This window comes from Mercenaria mercenaria, chromosome 7 (assembly GCF_021730395.1).
Source record: "Mercenaria mercenaria strain notata chromosome 7, MADL_Memer_1, whole genome shotgun sequence".
NCBI classification, from domain to species: domain Eukaryota; kingdom Metazoa; phylum Mollusca; class Bivalvia; order Venerida; family Veneridae; genus Mercenaria; species Mercenaria mercenaria.
The window spans coordinates 40,736,446-40,756,248 of NC_069367.1; the positions used below are offsets into that span (position 1 = coordinate 40,736,446).

The 19,803-nt window shown below is 36.0% G+C and overlaps 1 protein-coding gene across 1 annotated transcript in view; it reads left to right on the forward strand.

Annotated features, from left to right (window-relative positions):
- Positions 1-19,803, forward strand: part of LOC123554362 (uncharacterized) — a 41,739-nt gene that overhangs the window by 15,265 nt on the left and 6,671 nt on the right. The window contains exon 6 of the mRNA XM_053547130.1: positions 8,771-8,939. Within this exon, the coding sequence (XP_053403105.1) occupies positions 8,771-8,939 (169 nt within the window). The remainder of the gene's footprint in view (positions 1-8,770; positions 8,940-19,803) is intronic.

Here is a 19,803-nt window from a genome sequence, read left to right on the forward strand (position 1 = left end):
TTCATGAATTTTGGTCAGAATGATTGCCTTGATGAAATTTAGGCCGAGTTTGAAAATGGGTCATCTGGGGTCAAAAACTAGGTCACTAGGTCAAATCAAAGAAAAACCTTGTGTATGCGATAGAGGCGGTATTTTTCAATTGATCTTCATGAATTTTGGTCAGAATGATTATCTTGATGAAATCTAGGCCGAGTTCGAAAATGGGTCATCTGGGGTCAAAAACTAGGTCACTAGGTCATATCACGTAAAAACCTTGTGTATGCGATAGAGGCTGTATTTTTCAATTGATCTTCATGAATTTTGGTCAGAATGATTGCCTTGATAAAATTTAGACCAGGTTCGAAAATGGGTCATCTTGGGTCAAAAACTAGGTCACTAGGTCAAATCAAAGAAAAACCTTGTGTATGCAATAGAGGCTGTATTTTTCAACTGATCTTCATGAAATTTAGCCAGAATGATTGCCTTGATAAAATCTAGGCTGATTTCGAAAATGGGTCATCTCGGGTCAAAAACTAGGTCACTAGGTCAAATCGAAGAAAAACATTGTGTATGCAATAGAGGATGTATTTTTCAATTGATCTTCATGAAATTTGGTCAGAGTAATTGCCTTGATGAAAACTAGGTCGGTTTTGAATATGGGTTATCTGAGGTCAAAAACTAGGTCACTAGGTCAAATTAAAGAAAAATCTTGTGTATGCGATAGAGACTGTTTTTTTCAGTTGATATTTATGAAATTTGGTCAGGTTGATTGCCTTAATGAAATCTAGGTCGAATTTGAATATGGGTCATCTGAGGTCAAAAACTAGGTCACTTGGTCAAATCAAAGAAAAAACTTCTGTATGTGATAGAGGCTGTATTTTTCAGTTGATCTTCATGAATTTTGGTCAGAATGATTGCCTTGATAAAATCTAGGTCAAGTTTGAACATGGGTCATCTAGGGTCAAAAACTAGGTCATATCTAAGAAAATGCTTGTTTTATCGCAAGAGACCAATTTTTTGGTCCAATCTTAATGAAAATTGGTCAGAATATTTGTTTCCATGAAATCACTAGGTCAAACATGTTTTACACTGTTATGGAGTGTTTCTTAGGTGAGCGACCTAGGGCCATCTTGGCCCTCTTGTTGTTCTCTTACAATAATTTTTTTTTTTTGTATTACTTCCCATTTTTATGCCCCCGAAGGGAGGCATATTAGTTTTCAACTGTCCGTCCGTTAGTTCGTTCGTTAGTCACAACGTTAACTTTTTGCATGAAGGCACTTTACTCCCGAACCACTGCACCCAGGACTTTCAAACTTCACATGCTGATAGTACTTATTGAGTACACCACCCCTACTGACTTTGGGGTCACCAGGTCAAAGGTCAAGGTCACAGGGGCCAACGTTAACTTTTTGCATGAAGGCACTTTATTCGCGAACCACTGCACCCAGGACCTTCAAACTTCACATGCTGATAGTACTTATTGAGTACACCACCCCTACTGACTTTGGGGTCACCAGGTCAAAGGTCAAGGTCACAGGGGCCAACGTTAACTTTTTGCATGAAGGCACTCTACTTGCGAACCACTGCACCCAGGACCTTCAAACTTCACATGCTGATAGTACTTATTGAGTACACCACCCCTACTGACTTTGGGGTCACCAGGTCAAAGGTCAAGGTCACAGGAGCCAACGTTAACTTTTTGCATGAAGGCACTTTACTCGCGAACCACTGCACCCAGGACCTTCAGACTTCACATGCTGATAGTTCTTATTAAGTACACCACTCCTACTAAATTTGGGGTCACCAGGTCAAAGGTCAAGGTCACAGGGGCCAACGTTAACTTTTTGCATGAAGGCACTTTACTCACGAACCACTGCACCCAGGACCTTCAAACTTTACATGCTGATAGTTCTTTATGAGTACACCAACACTACTGACTTTGGGGTCACCAGGTCAAAGGTCAAGGTCACAGGGGCCAACGTTAACTTTTTGCATGAAGGCACTTTACATGCAAACCACTTCATTCAGGACCTTCAAACTTCACATACTGACTTTGGGGTCACCAGGTCAAAGGTCAAGGTGCTGCGGGGGCATTTGTCACCATTAGTGACAGCTCTTGTTGTTACTATAAATAGCTTATTTTGAAACTTTTTTTATTTTTGGCCGTAGGGAAAAACCGAGACCACTTTTCTGTGGTACAGTAGCAATAAATAATAACATGAACATAGCTTTCTAGTCTAAGGATATGTAAACAAGCCTGTAGAGGCTTATATTAATACAGCTCCTTTAATTCTGACATGTATTTTGACCAAATTATGCCCCCTTTTGTATTTGGAAAATCCTGATTAAAGTTTTGCATGCAAGCTACTATCTCCAAAATTAACGCAGATATTGAATTGAAACTTCATGTGTCTTTGGGGTTATAAAACTATGTGATAGCATCAAGTCTAATAACTCTGACATGCATTTTGGCCAAATTATGCCCCCTTTTGGAATTAGGAAATCCTGGTTAAAGTTTTGCATGCAAGATACTATTTCAAAAACTAATGCAAATATTAAATTGAAACTTCACAGGTTTCTTTGTGTTTATAAAACTAGTTCATAGCATCAAGCCCGATAACTCTGACATGTATTTTGCAAAATTATGTCCCCTTTAAAGTTTTGAACTTAAAAACTTTTGGTTAAAGTTTTGCATGGAAGTCACTATCTCCAAAGCTAGTGCAGATCCTGGATTGAAACTGTATTTAAGTCTTGATTGAAACTCTATTTTAATATTTAGGGTAATATTCCTGGGACAACAATTTAAATAGTCGAGCATTGGTTGTCGTACAGACAGCTCTTGTTGTTCTGATTTTGAAAACAACAGGCTTACTGTGTTTATGGTTTTTCCAGTCTATCTGTTAGAATTTTCATTCCCAGAATCTATGTATTACAGCTGCAGCTTTCAAACTTTACATGCTTTTATGTACCCCTATTTTGTTTTGGGGTAGTATCTTGCTGGCTGAAAGGTCAAGGTCATAGAAACTTGATGGCTGAAAGGTCAAGGTCATAGAAAACTCGCTGGCTGAAAGGTCAAGGTCATAGAGAACTTGATGGCTGAAAGGTCAAGGTCATAGAAAACTTGCTGACTGAAAGGTCAAGGTCATAGAGAACTGACTTAGATTCTGAAAATCCTTTTTTTGTAGACTCCAACTCAGAAAGTATAATACCTGTGGATAGGAAGATTTTTATCTTTTTTGTGGGGTTGGTGGCTCAAATGTCATATAAAATCTGTAAAAAGATCCTTTGGGAGCATAGAATGCAACCAAGCAGAATAATAGCAGACTCAGAGTCTGTTCATGAGAGGTAAAAGAGCAAAAGGTTCTTGCCCTATTTTGATCAGAAATACCTCCCTTTAACATGATAAAAGAATACTTAATTTCATTATTTCCCAATATTTTGTTAAAATTGAAATGTATTTATTGAAACCAGTTTGGTATATATCTGATAATATCAGAAATCATTTAAGTTTATATTACTAGACAATTTTTATTCCTTCGTTCTGTTTTATACCAGACAGAAGACTGGATTATAAACATGCAGTAATATTGGTTAAGTAAGTTTTTATCAGAATCATTTCCCTTCATTGTGAATAAATAATATAACTGTTTTAGCTCACCTGAACTAAAGTTTCTGGTTGAGCTATTAGTATAGGTGGATGGACCTGCATTCATTGGAAGTCATCCAAAATTTACACAAACTTCTTTTCATGAACCACTTAAAGGATCTTCATCAAACTGCATGTTGTAGGTCTGATTCAGGTGAGCAACTTAGGGCTAACATGACCATCTTGTTTGGTATAGTAATATTTTAGATTTGGATAGATACTGTGCATGCAAGACAGTGGTAATAAGATAAAAGAGAATTACTTCCCTTTCCCTTAAGTTTGGAATATGCTTATTATTGAAACAAATTTGCATCTTTGATTTTTTTTAACCCTCGCACTTATCCCACCATAACCAAAGTTTCAGGTTGAGCTATAAATATGGGTGGATGATTCAGTATCAGTTTTTCATTCTTTGCAGTTTTATTGTTATGCTCTAATAGGTCACCATTTTGGCTCAGTCTTAATGAAACTTTTTCAGAATATTTGCTTAAATGAATCCTTGGATGAGATTGATACTTGGTCATGTGGTGTAGAAAAACTAGGTTACAATGTCAAATGGTAGATCATAGATAAACCTTGTTGACACTCTGGAGGTCACATGTTCTACTTGATCTTCTTGAAACTTGGTCATTATGTTTGACTTTATTCTGGGTCAGGTTTGAAACTTGATCAGATTATCTAGGGTAAAAAATTAGGTCAAAAGATAGGACCTAGAAAACCTTGTTGGTCAGAATGTTTACCTTTATGTAATCTTGACCAAATTGGGAAGTAAGTCATCTAAGGTCAAAAACTAGGTCACTAGGTCAAACTGAAATAAAACTTCATAAACACTCCAAAGATATTCTTTACTTGCTCTTGTTAAAACCTGGTCAGAATATATGTCTTTATAACATCTACGTCAAATTTCAAATTGGGTCATCTTGATTTGGATAATTTTTAGCTCGACTATTCGAAGAATAAGTAGAGCTATCCTACTCACCACGGCGTCGGCGTCGGCGTCACACCCTGGTTAAGTTTTTCGTACCAGTCCACATTTTGACAAAGTCTTTTGAGATAAAGCTTTGAAACTTTCAACACTTGTTTACCATCACCATGTCTAGTTATAGGCAAGAGTACATAACTCTGTCAAGCATTTTGACTGAATTATGGCCCCTTTTGACTTAGAAATCTTGGTTAAGTTTTTCGTACCAGTTCTTATTTTGACAAAGTCTTTTGAGATAAAGCTTTGAAACTTTCAACACTTGTTTACCATCACCATGTTCAGTTGTAGGCAAGAGTACATAACTCCATCAAGCATTTTGGTTGAATTATGGCCCCTTTTTGACTTAGAAATCTTGGTTAAGTTTTTCGTACCAGTCCACATTTTGACAAAGTCTTTTGAGATAAAGCTTTGAAACTTTCAACACTTGTTTACCATCACAATGTCCAGTTGTAGGCAAGAGTACATAACTCCATCAAACATTTTGACTGAATTATGGCCCCTTTTGACTTAGAAATCATGGTTAAGTTTTTCGTACCAGTTTATATTTTGTGTAAAGTGTTTGACATATGGCTTTGAAACTTTTATATCTTGTTCAGTATAATAGTCTCTATCAATAGGCAAGAGTACGTAACTCTTTCTTCTTTTTTGGCTGAATTATGGCCCTTTTTGAATTTGGAAATTGGTTCTGTTTTGTAAATGTCCATGTTTTGTCAAGACTATTTGACATATGGCTTTTAAACTTTAAACACTTGTTTATCATTATGATTTCCATCTGTAGGCAAGAGTACATAACTCTGACAATTATTTTGACTGAATTATGGCCCTTTTTGGACTTTGAAATTTGTTCAGTTTTTCTTACAAGTCAGCGTTTTGTCAAAACTGTTTGAACTGTGGCTTTGAAACTTTTAACACTAGTTTATCAACATGATTTCCATCTGTAGGCAAGAGTACATAACTCTGTCAACTATTTTGACTGAATTATGGCCCTTTTTGGACTTAGAAATTAGTTAAATTTTTCATATAAGTCCATGTTTTGCCTAACATATAACTTAACATATTTGCCATCATGGTCACACATTGCCATTTAGTGCAAGACTAATCGAAATCCACAAATACAGGAACATTTTTTGTTTAATCCATTTTTTTGTTTAGTCTGAAAATCTATGGAAATATTTTGACCCCATTCTTCAATCAATTCTTCGAATAGTCGAGCGCGCTGTCATCCGACAGCTCTTGTTAGCTCGACTATTCGAAGAATAAGTAGAGCTATCCTACTCACCACGGCGTCGGCGTCACACCCTGGTTAAGTTTTTCGTACCAGTCCACATTTTGAGAAAGTCTTTTGAGATAAAGCTTTGAAACTTTCAACACATGTTTACCATCACCATGTCCAGTTGTAGGCAAGAGTACATAACTCCATCAAGCATTTTGGTTGAATTATTGCCCCTTTTTGACTTAGAATTCTTTTTCGTACCAGTCTACATTTTGACAAAGTCTTTTGAGATAAAGCTTTGAAACTTTCAACTCTTGTTTACCATCACCAGATCCAGTTGTAGGCAAGAGTACATTACTCCATCAAGAATTTTGGCTGAATTATGGCCCCTTCTGACTTAGAAATCTTGGTTAAGTTTTTCGTACCAGTTTATATTTTGTGTAGTGTTTGACAAATGGCTTTGAAACTTTTATATCTTGTTCAGTATTATAGTCTCTATCAATAGGCAAGAGTACATAACTCTCATCTTTTTTGGCTGAATTATGGCCCTTTTTGAACTTGGAAATTGGTTCTGTTTTGGTATATGTCCATGTTTTGTCAAGACTATAAAATTATTTTGACATATGGCTTTTAAACTTTAAACATTTGTTTATCATTATGATTTCCATCTGTAGGCAAGAGTACATAACTCTGACTATTTTGGCTGAATTATGGCCCTTTTTTCGACTTCGAAATTTTTGTCAAAACTATTTGAACTGTGGCTTTGAAACTTTTAACCCTAGTGTATCAACATGATTTCCATCTGTAGGCAAGTGTACATAACTCTGTCAACTATTTTGACTGAATTATGACCCTTTTTGGACTTGGAAATTAGTTAAATTTTTCATACAAGTCCATATTTTGCCTAACATATAACTTAATAACATATTTGCCATCATGGTCACACATTGCCATTTAGTGCAAGACTAATCGAAATCCACAAATACAGGAACATTTTTTGCTGAATCCATTTTTTTCTTTTGTCTGAAAATTTATGGAAATATTTTGACCCCATTCTTCAATCAGTTCTTCGAATAGTCGAGTGCGCTGTCATCCGACAGCTCTTGTTTATATGGTAACCGTGTCAGTCATAAAAAAGCTTAAAATACTCAATTTGCTCCATTTTCTACCATACCTGGATAAAGGCAGAATTGTAGAAAAACCATGATATCTCTCTAGAGGTCATTATTTACATAATATTAAAATGAAATCTGGCTGCAATGTTTGTCTTCTTAGAATCAGTAGCATTTGTGAACTTGGTCAAATTACAGAAAACATCAATATTTACACACTTCAAATCAAATTTTTTTGCTTGGATCTCCATGATTTTTTGTCCTTTCTAATATCACACTAAACATAGTTATTATCTTTCATAATAAAGTAATGACATATATATCCAAGTCAAATAGTTAATGTCAAGCGAGTGACTTATGGCCGTCATGATCATGATTTGTTTTCCAAATTTTTTATGCACCCATTTTACAACCACACATGATTCCACTTACAAACAGACGTATTATGCCCCATTAGGCTGCACACTTACTTAACCAGTCCTGTCTTTCTTCACTTTCAAATCTTTCCTGCTATACATCTTAAATCAGAAGGTATTCTGGCATGATAGCAGAGAAGACCTAGACAGAAAATTTTTATTAAAATAACCGGTAATAGTTACATGTAAAATAACTGGTAATAGTTACATGTATATATGATTTATATACAATTTCTTTTGTATTTCATAAAGGTATCATTTAAAAAAACCCAAATCTACATTCTTCAAAACGCGGTTTCCTTATCTTCTACAACAGTTTTGTATACAATTTACTGAAATTGAAATTGTTTCCATGTTTAACTGTTTAGTTAAATTATGTCTCCCACCACACAGTGGTGTGGGAGACATAATTATTGATTTACTCCAGTCTGTCTGTCTGTGTGTGTGTGTGTGTGTGTCTGTCACAAAGCTTGTCCGCACTCGAAGTCGAAAATTTCTCATCCAATCTTCACCAAACTTCAACAAAATGTGTCTGCCAATAAGTGCTCGGCCAAGTTCAATAACTAGCCAAATTGGCCTAGGCACTTCGGAATTATGGCCCTTGAATTACCAAAAACACTCTGATTTCTTGAGCAGTTTTGCCCCCAAACTGGCGCCTATACTATTAGTAGTATAGGTGTCCTTTTGGTGTCAAGAAAGCGCATGCACATGTGGATTAAGTAAACAGTATATAAAGACTGATTTACTATTTAGTTGATTAGGCAGTCGTGGGAGACATGCGCTTTTCTCAAAAACATCTCTAGTTGTTATCATATTTCCTGTAGCAGTTAGCTAAATCTTTTACCATGTTTTGTATACTGGTCATTCTAGTTAAATTGTGTCCATGTTTAATAGATATACTGTAAGTCTTTATTATTTTAAGAGCATCTAATTAGTGCTAAATTTTGTGGATTTGATTTAGCACAGATTAAATACTCATGAATATTAAGTTCAAGGTCACAAATGTCAAAATACCAGCCATATCAGAATGTAGACTGATAGGTTATTTCTAAATTTTGCATGTCTTATTTTTTAAAGTTTACATGGTTTGTGGGAAAACATTTCTTTAAATAATGCTATTTGCAGTGCAAATTTAAGTCTCTGCAAAATAATTGAAAACGTAAAAATCAGCTTTTTTTTCATGAAATAAAGTACTTGGAAATTCAAAATGGGTTTTCAGTAGTGTAGTGTTCAATTAAATTGTTTCCTTGTTTGATAAACTAGTTCTCTAAATTGTTTCCTTGTTATGTAAACTCAGTTTCCAACTGTTTCATATACCAGTTATATTGAAGTGTTTCCCTGTTTTATTTATACCATTGAATTAAACTGTTTCCAAGATTCATGTACTGGTCAACTAAACTGTTTCCGTGTTTTATTTACCAGTCATATCAACTGTACGACATCTGTGCTAAGATGAACAATCGCTGTGTTGTGGAAGGGGAGTTGTTTACAGATGAAGAATTTCTTACTGCAGTAGATAGTGATAAGGTTACCTATCCTGAGTTCAGCTCATCTACTTTGGGAACAGTGTCTTATGCGTCATTGTTAGGAGGTAATTACTCTTTTCTAATGCAGTAAATCATTGACTTTAGGATCAGAAAGTCAAAGGTCAAGGTAACAGGGGCCTGAACGGTTTCTGTTCAATAACTTGAGAACTGCTTGATCCAGTAAAGATCTTCAAATTTGGTAGCATGATTGGGCACATGAAGTAGATGACCCCTATTTTTTTAGAGATCAGTAGGTCAAGGTAAAGGGTTCCAAAAGTGCAAGGACTGAAAAAAATGATCCCCCCCCATGAGGGACTGTCCCATTTTCAGCCTTGATAAATAGGACCTTGACCTCCCTTTATCTGCTTTTGGGTTTTTTTCCTGTGCCATTTTTTAAAACCCAAAAAAATTGTGCCCAGAACTGTCAATAAGCTTTTTCTCCGAAATTTAGGTTTAGTGCAAAAAATTTTAATCAAAGACCCGGGTTTGACCTGATTTTGAGTATATGTGCTCCATGACAGTTTACATTTGCCTGGCCCCCCTGCGGGTTCCTTGGGGAAGCATAGAAATGAAACCCCTGAAGAAAAAATAACTTTGCACCCTACACCTGAAAGAAGTCGATGGTTCTCCCAAGTGGGCCCCCCTTTTGAATTTAAAATAAAACAAAAGGGGGGGGGCCCTTTGGTTTCCTCCACTGTAAAAAAGGCTAGAAGTTGCCATTATGCCCTTTTAATTGGTCTGGGTTTTTAAAAATCCAAAAAAAAACAAACAATTTTTGTTTTTTTTAAACCTGTGTGAAATTTGGGGAAAAACTTCCGACATTTTAATTGAATGAATAAAATGTTGAAACATGTTTATTTCACCCTTTATATACGAAAACATTGTAAAAATTTCCAGGAGAGATAGACCCTGGGATGACAGGGGGAATACCAAAAAAGGGGTGGAAAACCGAAGCAGAAAATCGGGCCCCCCATTTGGGGGGTTAAGGCAAGGGGTATGTATAGCCCTTTTACATTATTCATCCTAAATTTTAGGATTAGCTCTTACCTTGCAAAATTTTCTGAAAAATTTAATTGCCCAATCTTTAAATTTTGGGGCCCAGTACCTTTAAACGGCAAAAGGGGCCTTACCAGAAACATACTGAATGAAGGGCCCGAACATGCAGTTTTTTGATCAGCTGCATGGATGTGCGGGACGGGGTCAGGAAAATTTTTTATTTACCTGGGGGAATGCAAAATCAGTCATCCCCCAGCATAAAAAAAAGCAAAGAGTAAATAATGAATGTTTTAAAAATTTGCAAATTTTTTTCAAGGTATTAAAATTTTAATTTTTCCCACAGGTGAATTATTGCCAGGGTTTTTTTTAACGCCCAATAATTATATTCAAAAAATTGTTACAATGCCTTTCTGAGAAGAGCAGATGTTTTGCCAGTATACCCAAACCCTTTTAACCTTAAAAATAAAGGCCTGGGTGGCAGTTGTGGGATGCTTGTGTTTTTTTAACACTTGTTTGTTTTTTAAGGGTGTGGCGTTTGGGGAAATCAAAGACAAAAATAAAATTTTTTTTAAAGCAAAAACAGTGGGTGGGTTTAGAAAGGGGTTTTCCCTTGGGCCCGGGTTTGTAGTGATAGTACAACATGTAATATTGCTGTTCTTTACCCCAAGGCAAGAAATTTTCTCCTTTTAACTACTGTGTTATGGCCCATTTTTTAAGGGGTTGGGGCAAATATTTTAACCGGGAAAAAATTTTTAAAATGTCAATTGTAAAATTTGCAAAATTTTCCCAGTCAAAAATTTTAACCATTTTTCAAAAAAATCTTGAAAAAATAAAAAGATCTTAAGAAACCCTGAAAATTACAAGGATTTTTTTTTCAAAAAATAATAAAAAAAAATTTTGGAGAATATGTAATCTTTTTAAACCCTTTTTTTTTCCAAAAAAAACCCCCCCAAAACCCCCCCCCAAAACCTTTTAAAACTTGTTTTAGCTTGGGTTTAAAAAAGGAAAAAATTTTAGGTTGTATTGGGGTCCCGAAGGTAAAGGCCCACAATTCATTGGGGGAGGTTTTTTAAAAGTCTCCCCCATATGTAGGGAGAAAATTGTTTTTTTGTTTGTTGTCGGGTGATTTTGCCCCATGTGGAAAGGGATTTAAGGCATGTATTTTTTCCGGGTAAAGGGGCCCACACGGGTTCCCCATCAAAATTTTTTAGGGGGAGTCAGTATCCAACCCCAATTCTCTGCCCCCCCTTGCAAAGGATTTTATATTCCCAAAAAACCCCAAAGACTTTTTGTCACAAACATGGCCCAGCCCTTTAAGGTAAAGGGTTTTTGCTGCCCCTGAGCCCCGTAATTGCTGTCCAAAAAATTATCCCTTGATTTTACCCAAAATTTTTAAAAACGTTCTCCATAAAAAAACAGGAAGTCTTTGTGTTCCCATCCCAGACCCCATGCCTGGGGTTTGAGTTTCAGATATAAAAAAATTTTTAAAAAATTGGGGTTTCTTTTTTATTGTAATCCCCCGGGGCCCTAGATTTTCCCAGCCGGGAGAAAACATTTGGGAGAAAAAAATAATGGTTGTGCTCTTCAGAGGGGGGATTTACTATGAAGAAAGACATTTTTTGGTTTAAGTCTTTGGGTTTAAGTCTTTAAAAATTTTTTTTTAAAAAAATGGTAAAAAATTTTTTCCTTTTTTTTTTCCCTTTTGAAGTTGGGAAAATTTTAAAGATGTAATGGGGGATACAAAAACCCAAAGTACATAGATATAGCATTGGAATTTTACTATTCGGTGAACAAAGGGATTTGGGAAAAAACAACTTGACGGGGGTGATATAGTGTTTTTTTGCGGGGAACAAGGGCTTGTGATTGCATTGCTTTCTTTGAAAACACTCTCTTCCAGGTGGTATTTTTTTATCCCTTGTTTTTGAAGGGGGAATTTCCCTTTTTGTCACAGGTTGTATAAATTTGTGAGCATGGGGTTCAATTTTAAAATTTGGGGTTTTTTTTCTCAAGATGATTAAAAATTGGAAATTTTTTTTGACCCGGGGCCATGAAAAAACCCAAACCCATAGGGGGCTTTGCGCCAGCATGGTTTCCAGACCGGCCTGCGCTTTCCGCGCATTTCGGTCGGGGATCCATGCGGGTTCGTTTTCCCAAACCCTATTGCAATTGGGAAAAAAACTGTTAGCGAACAGCAGGGACCCGGGCCCAGACGCAGGGGATACGCGGTGGTCGGGGATCCATGCTGGCCCAAACCCAACTATAATTGGTTTTTCAAGGCGGGCTCTTTTATGTTATTTACAGTTTTTACTGTTATATTTTTTTTAGTCGGTCTGTTTTCTTGAAAAAAATCTATGAGGTATTGTTACTTGATCGTCGGCTTTGGTTAAAAATTTTTGTTTAGGTCCACCTTTTCTCAGAAACTTAAGAGTTTACAGATTTAAAATTTTTTTTATCATTTTTTGGGGGGACTAGGGTATCCAAACAAATCAAACCGCTTTTTTGTCGTTTTTAGGGCCCCTTTTGGGGTGGTAGGGGCCCAGCTGTCATGAAATTCCCTTAAAGCCAGTGTGATGAAATTTTTTGATGGAAAAAAATTTGGAACATTAGTCATTTTAGTAAACATTTCGGGTTGCTTTGCTCACAAAATATTATCATTAATTTTTATTGTTTAAAATTTGGGGTACTGGGAACCGTGCAATGAAAAGCTAAAATATTCCAGTTTGTTCTTTTTAAAATTTTTTCAAACTTTGTAAAAATATAAATCTGATTGCCTTATTTAAAGTATACTTGCCAAAACATTTCTGAAGGGGCGTGTTTCTATCCTCCTTGAAAAACCCTAACAAAAATTCTAGGTCTGCCCTGAAAATTTGGGAAAAAAAAGAAAATTAAAAATGTCATCTGTTGTCTTTTTAGAAAATTTTGGGTTTTCAGACGAAATTGTATATAAAAGGGGTTTACTCTTTCACAGTGATGGGGAAATTTAAGTCAGGGATTTTTTTCCCAAACTTTGGGAAAAATTCACTCTTTACAGAGTTTGGACATGATTTAGTGTGAACAAGTCGCTTTATTTTTTATTTAAAATTTTTTGATATCTTCTTTGGCAAAAAAAATTCCTTTTAAACTTTAAATTTTTGATGTGAGAAGGTTCTAAGTAACAGTACACTTTTTGGGGAGTGTTTTTTTTATTTGCGGTAAAAGTTAGGTTGGAAAAGGGGGATTTGGCTTTTGGAATTTGGGCGGGAATTTGGCAGTGGTTGGCAATTTTTGCAAGCTTTGGTCTCTGTTCTTTTTGCTGGAGTCAGCTTTTTTTAAAATTTGTGGGAGTGGTTCCCTTTCTTATTATTGGTAATACTACAGGACTTTTATATGTTTGATCTAATTAGTCATTCCTTTTTTTTCCCTTCCCCAACCAATTATTATTGTTGGCTGTCTGCCCAACATACGTTTTTATCTATATGGAACTGTTTTTTCTTTGGTGTACTGGAAAACTTTATTAAAAATTTCTGAAATTGGGTTTTTTGAAAAAAGGGTAAAAAGGGAGAGGGGAAATGTAAACATTGAGGATAGAAAGATTTGGGTCTAGAAAAAAAAAAATGGCTGGATGATTCTTAAAAGGTTTCAGTGAATAGCAAAAATTGTATCAGACTTACCTTGGGCCTTGGTAGTGTTTTGGGAAGAGGGGTTTTCAGAGTCAGTGTTTTTCCTGAAAGGGGTTTCCCAAAGATTAATTGGGGGTTTTTTTGTTTTTATGTAAAAAAACATCTTATAAATATTATGATTGATAACCTTTTAAATTTACTCCCCCGGCCACGATTTGGTTGGGGGTTATCCGAAGGGTTTCCCATCCGCCCGTCCGTAACAATTGTGCCCCGCTCTGTTTTAAATTAAACCTTTTGAAGGTTTTTCATGACACTCATGAGCCACCCTTGTTGGTTAAAGGGTTTCGGGTTCACAACTAAAGGGGCCCAAATGTTTGGCATTCCATTCTGGGGTCCGCTTTTAAACCCTTTTAAAGGATTTTTATGAAATTTTGGGTTTCAATTGTTATAGGTGATGTGCGGGAAACTTGTGGGTAAAGCCTTGTCAGCTCAAGGTCGGGTCACTTATCGAGGTAAAAGGGGTTTGACCCCTGTATTCCAACCCCCTTTTTGAAGGATTTTAATTGATCTTGGGCCCAAATGATTCCTCATCAAGGGGGATGTGCAAAACTATGAGTAAAACCTTGACAAATAAAGGGAAAAGGGGTTCGGGAAACTCAAGGTAAGGTTTTTTAAGGGCCTTCCTTTTGGGTCCGCACTGTATCTTTTTAAACCCCCTTGAAGGTTTTTCATAAAACTTTGGTTAAATGTTACCTCTAAAGTCGATGGCAAAAATCATGAGAAACCCAGTTGGCTAAAGGTAAAGGGGTCACAAAACCCAAGGTAAAGGGGTTTTACCCTTTCCATTTAGTTCTGCTCTGTATCTCAAAAATCCCTTAAAGGGGAATTTTTTTGAAATTTTGGGTAAAATAAATCACCTCATCAAAACGATGTGAAAGAACTCTTTTTTCACCCAATTTTCGGCTCAAGGTCAAAAATCAAGGTCAAAGGTTTGAGCCTTCCATTTTGTGTTTGCTCTGTATGTCCAAAACCCCTTAAAGGGATATTTCATGAAATTTTGGGTTTCAAATGATCACCTCATCAAGAAATTTGCAAAACTCTTGAGTCTTTGTCGGCTAAGGGTTTCGGAATTTAAAGGTAAAAGGGTTTGAGCCCGCTCTGTTTTCTCCTTAAACCCCATAAAAGCATTTTAAAATTTTCTTGATGTCTTCATACATGGATTTAAAAAAATTACACTTAACAATGTCAGTGTTTCCCCCCAAAATTTAACCATTAAGCCTTTCACTATCCTTTAACAGTGGCGGGGATAAAGTTGTCTTTCGGGATGTCTTGTTTTTGGAATTATTTTAGTCACCTAAGCACAAAGTGCCCCTGGCGAGCTGTTGTGATAAAGGGTGCATCCGACTTGTGTGTGAAAGTGCTTTCATTTGTCAAAAAATTTTCTTTAAATGACATTGCCAAACCTTTTGAAGGGATTTTGATGAAATTTTGGCCTGGTGTTCCATTTTGGGTCCTCTAAAAAAGTTGTTCAAATGGTGATTTTTTTCAAAAATTTGTATATAGGGGAATCTTTAAATATCTTTTAGTGGGGAAATGCTGACACGATTTTAAACTAATTTTACAAAAAATTTTCCTTAGTTACCCTTTCCCAAGATTGTCGAATTTTTTAGATTTTTTAAAAAAAATATGACAGAAAAGGGGAAGTTGTCCCCTTTTTTCCCAATAGTAGTATTGATGAGGGATCTAGGGCCATTGGGGGCCCCTTTTTTAGCTGTAAAAGATGTGCTTCTTTTTTTTTTTAGCTCAAAATGCTCGGGTTTAGTTTTTTTGTTTCCCTTCGATGTCCTGGCCCCGGTTTATCTGTTGTCTGTCGTCGTTTTTTCAACATTTAGCTTGTGTATGCAATAGGGGCTGTATTTTTCAAATGATCTTGATGAAATTTGGTCAAAATGTTTCCCTTTGCGGGAAATCTAGGCCAATTTTGGGAAAATGGATCTTCGGGGGTAAAAAACCTAGGTCACTAGGTCAAATAAAAAAAAAACCCTTTGGGTTTGCGAAAAAAGGCTTTTTTTTTTCTTTTGTTTGGCATAAATTTTAGTCAGAATGAAACCTTAAAACCCTTTAAAAATTGGGCCCGAATCGAAAATGGGTTTTTTGGGGGTAAAAAAACTAGGTCACTAGGTAAAATCAAAGAAAAACCTTGTGCATGCGATAGAGGCTGTTTTTTTAAGCTGTTCTTCATAAAATTTTTGGTCAGAATGATAACCTTGATAAAATCTAGGCCAATTTTGAAAAAAGGGGGGCAGGGGGGGTTTAAAAAAACTAGGTCATGGGGTCAAATAAAAAAAAAAACCTTTTTGTATGCGATAGGGGCTGTATTTTTCAACTGATCTTCATAAAAATTTGGGTCAAAATTGACAACCTTGAGAAACCCTAGACCATGTTCAAAAATAGTTTATCGGGGGTTAAAAAAAACTAGGTCATAGGTCAAATCAATAAAAAAACCCTTGGGTGTATCCGTTTAGAGGCTGTATTTTTAAAAATTGATCTTTATGAATTTCAATCAGAATGATTGCCTTGTAATATTTAGGTAAAATTCGAATTTTGGGTTTTCTGGGGTTTAAAAAAAATGGGTCTCTAGGTCAAATAAAAGAAAAACCTTGTGTATTTTTAATAGGAGATGCATTTTATCCCGGATTTCATAAAAATTTGATCAAAATGTTTTTTTTCCCAGGGAAGGGTCTGGGGTTGAGTTTAAATTATGGGTCATTGGGGTCAAAAAATAGGTCACTCGGTTAAAAATTAAAAGGGAAAACCCCTTGGTCGAAATAGGGGCTGCTTTTAATGGATATTCATAAAATTTTTTAGAATGTTTTCCCTTAATAAATTCTGGGTTTCAAGTTAAAATATGGGTCATCTGTGAAAAAAAAATGGGGTACTAGGAAAAAAATAAAAGAAAAACTTGTGAAATGCGATAGAGACTGTATTTTAAATTTGATTTTCATAAAATTTGGGTCAGAATGATAGCCTTTAGAAATTAAAGTCACGTTTAAATTTTTTGCTTTCATCTGGGGTCAAAACTGGTTTCGTAGGCCCAAACTAAAAAAAAAAATGTTTTGTTGTGTTTAGAGGCTATATTTTTAAATTGGGGTTTTAAAAAAATTTGGTCAAAATGATTGCCCTTGTTAAAATTTCTGGGTCAAGTTCGAATGTAGGCCATCTTGGCTAAAAAAATTAGGTCACTAGGTTAAAAGGGAAAGGGAAAAATTACTTTTTTTACATTAAACCCACCACATTTTTTGGCCCAAATTTTAATAAAAATTTGGGGTTGAATTTGTTTCTATGAATCACTAAGAAAAACATGTTTACCCCTGTTATGGTTGTTTCTGAGGGGGGGGTTTAGGCCATTTTGGCCTTCGTGAAAATCTTTTGCAGTGGTCTAAAGGGGGATTAGGGTTTACAAACAAAAATAATTTTCAGTTTTCTCTTTTTTTAATTTAAAGATATTTTCGGGGAAATTGGCATTGTGCCCTGTTTCTACTGTTGTCTGGTGTATCCGAGGCACAAACGAAAAAGACAGTAAGAGAAAAAATGGCAGAGACATTACGTGTTTCTGGTGTTGGCGTCACAATCACCTCCCTTACTGATCTTATTGCATTCATGTCTGGGATTTCATCAGGGGGTTTTGTTGCAGTGAAAAACTTCTGCTTTTTCCACAGGTACTTACTTTTCCCATATCTTTATGAATTTGTCTCCCACATGTTTTTGGGGGAAAAGGGGGGGGAGGAATATTTAAATGGGGGCTGTCCGTTGTCTGTCCCCAAAGTTTTCCCCCTTTAACTTTCTGAACCACTGGACTGATTTACCCCCAAAAGTCATAAGAGTGATTTTGGGTAAAGGGCCATGTTTTGAAGATATTCTGAAAATTTCAGGTGTGATGATTTTCAGAGGTGTTATTGCCCTTCATTTATCAAAATTTTACCCAGAAACTTTTGGGAAAAGGCCCCTGTGATGTACGGATTGGTTCGTGGGTCGTGAGTCCGTTCCTCGGGTTGGGCCCATGTTCCCCGGGGAAAAATTTTGATAAAAGACATTGTTTCTAAAAATCTTTCGTCCCCCACCTTGATTCATGTGGGGAAGTTGCGGAAAAAACAGGTTTGAAATGGTACAGAAACCAGGAAAAGGTTGGGTTTAACTGTCCTTTTTAAAATAAGGGAAATACTGTTGAAAAACAGCGTTAAACCCAAACAAAGACAAACAATTATAATGGGCATTTTAAATTATCTGGTCAGATTGTTTAACCCAAATTGATTACTAAAAGTTCTCGAGACATGGTTTTAAAATTTACCAGTTGTTCTCAAAACATAAAACAGTTCTTACCCTTTTTTCAAAAAACCGGGTCATTTTCATGTGCGTGTTTGATAACCTTCATTTTTTTCCCCATTTTGCGGCAGAATTATGGCCCCTTTGAAAAAAAAAAAATTTCAAAAAAATTAAATTTATTTCTTTAGTGCAAAAATTGTGTAACTCTTACCCAAATGTTCAAATATTGTTTATAGGTATATTATTTTGGCTGAGTGTGATTATTAAACTTACAAGATAGACCTTGTAGTTCATCAAGTTGATTATTTTAAAATTCAAAAGTAATTTACTTGATGGTTATTTTTTGACAGTTTGGCACTCTTGTTTTAATTTTTTTCCCCAATTGTTTTTGGGGGTGCTTTATCCCTTTTTAAAAGTCAAACGTTTTCACCCGGATTTTCCCCCAAAAATTTGGGGGACAATGTTTTTGGGCAAATATTTTGGGCCCATGTTAAATTTAGCCCCCCAAATCCCCCAGGCACTCGTGGATTAGGGCCCCCTTAAAATTTTAATAATGAATATTTAGCGGGGCGTATTTTTGACAGTCTGGCCTCTTGTTTTTAAAAATTTTTACATTTTAAAAGGGAAATGGTAAATCTTCATTAAAAAAATGAAAGTCATTGCTTTTTTTACGCCCCTTTTTAAAAAGGGAGTATTATGGGAACGCCCCCGGCGGGTGGATGGGCGGGCGGAGGGCCACAAGGGGGGGCTTTGGGCCCGGGGATATTTTTCTTCATGAAAGGGGGGGGGGTTTTGATGAAACTTGGCACAGTTGTTTACCATTATGAGAGGGAAACATCAGCGCAAGAACCCGGTCCCCAAAGGGCTAAGGTCAAGGTCACACTTTTAGGTCAAAAGGGCAATTCAAAAATGGGTTTGTCGGAAACCCATTTCTTTATGCTTGGAGGATTTTTTTATGAAAAATTGGCCCCCCAGCTGTTCACCATCATGGACGGGAGTGTCATGTGCAAGAACCGGGGGCCCAGGTCTAAGGGCAAGGTCACACTTAGAGATCAAAGGTCCCAAAATTCCCAAAAATGACTTTTTTCCGGAGGGATATCTTTTTCATGCTTTGAGGGAAATTTTTATGTAAAATTGGCACAATTGTTTTTTCCATCATGAGACGGGAGTGTCATGCGCCCAAAAACCGGTCCCTGGTCTAAGGCAAGGGGGACACTTAAAAAGGTTTAAAAAAATTTTCAAGAATGAAAAAATTTTTCTGGGGCACTTTTCTTCATGCATGGAGGGATTTTGGGTGTAACTTGGCACAATTGTACCCATCTTTTGGGCGGGAAGGGGTCTTTCGCAGGTCCCTTCTTTAGAATTTTTCTTCCTTTGTTGTTCTGGGGTTTTAAAAAAAAGCTTGTAAACGTAAATTTTTTATTACTAGTCGTAGGGAAAAATTTAAGAACCCCTTTTCTGTTAGTTTCAACATGCATTTACATCCAATTCTGAGGTTTTATTTTGACCCTTTCAAGCTGGGAAGGATTTTTTTTGTGGACTTACAATTTTTTGGGGGGGGGGGGGGTTTTTTTTTTTTTTTTTTTTTTTTAAAATTAAATTTTCCCTTTTGTTGTTCCCATTTAAAAAACTTAAAAAAACTTTATTGTAACTTTTTTATAAATTTACCTTTGGGAAAAACCAAGACCATTTTTTTTGTGGTTTCAAAAAAGTTACTTTCAAATTTTAGGTGTATTTTAAGGGGATCTTTACCTGGGAAGGGGTTTTTTTTGTGGATTTAGAAAAACAAAAGGGAAATTTCAATAATTAATTTCCCCAAAATTTAAAAAATTCCCCTTTGCAAATCAGGTGCTAGTGTTTTAAAAAATTTTCTGGGGCGGGTGTATATTGTGACATTCTGGCACTCTTGGTTTTTTTCTGTTTTCAGGTGTAGCAGGGGTTTTTTTGTTACTTGAACAACGTAAAAATTTCTTCGCAGCTTGTGGGCAATTTAAAGAAAGTCGTTTTCGCT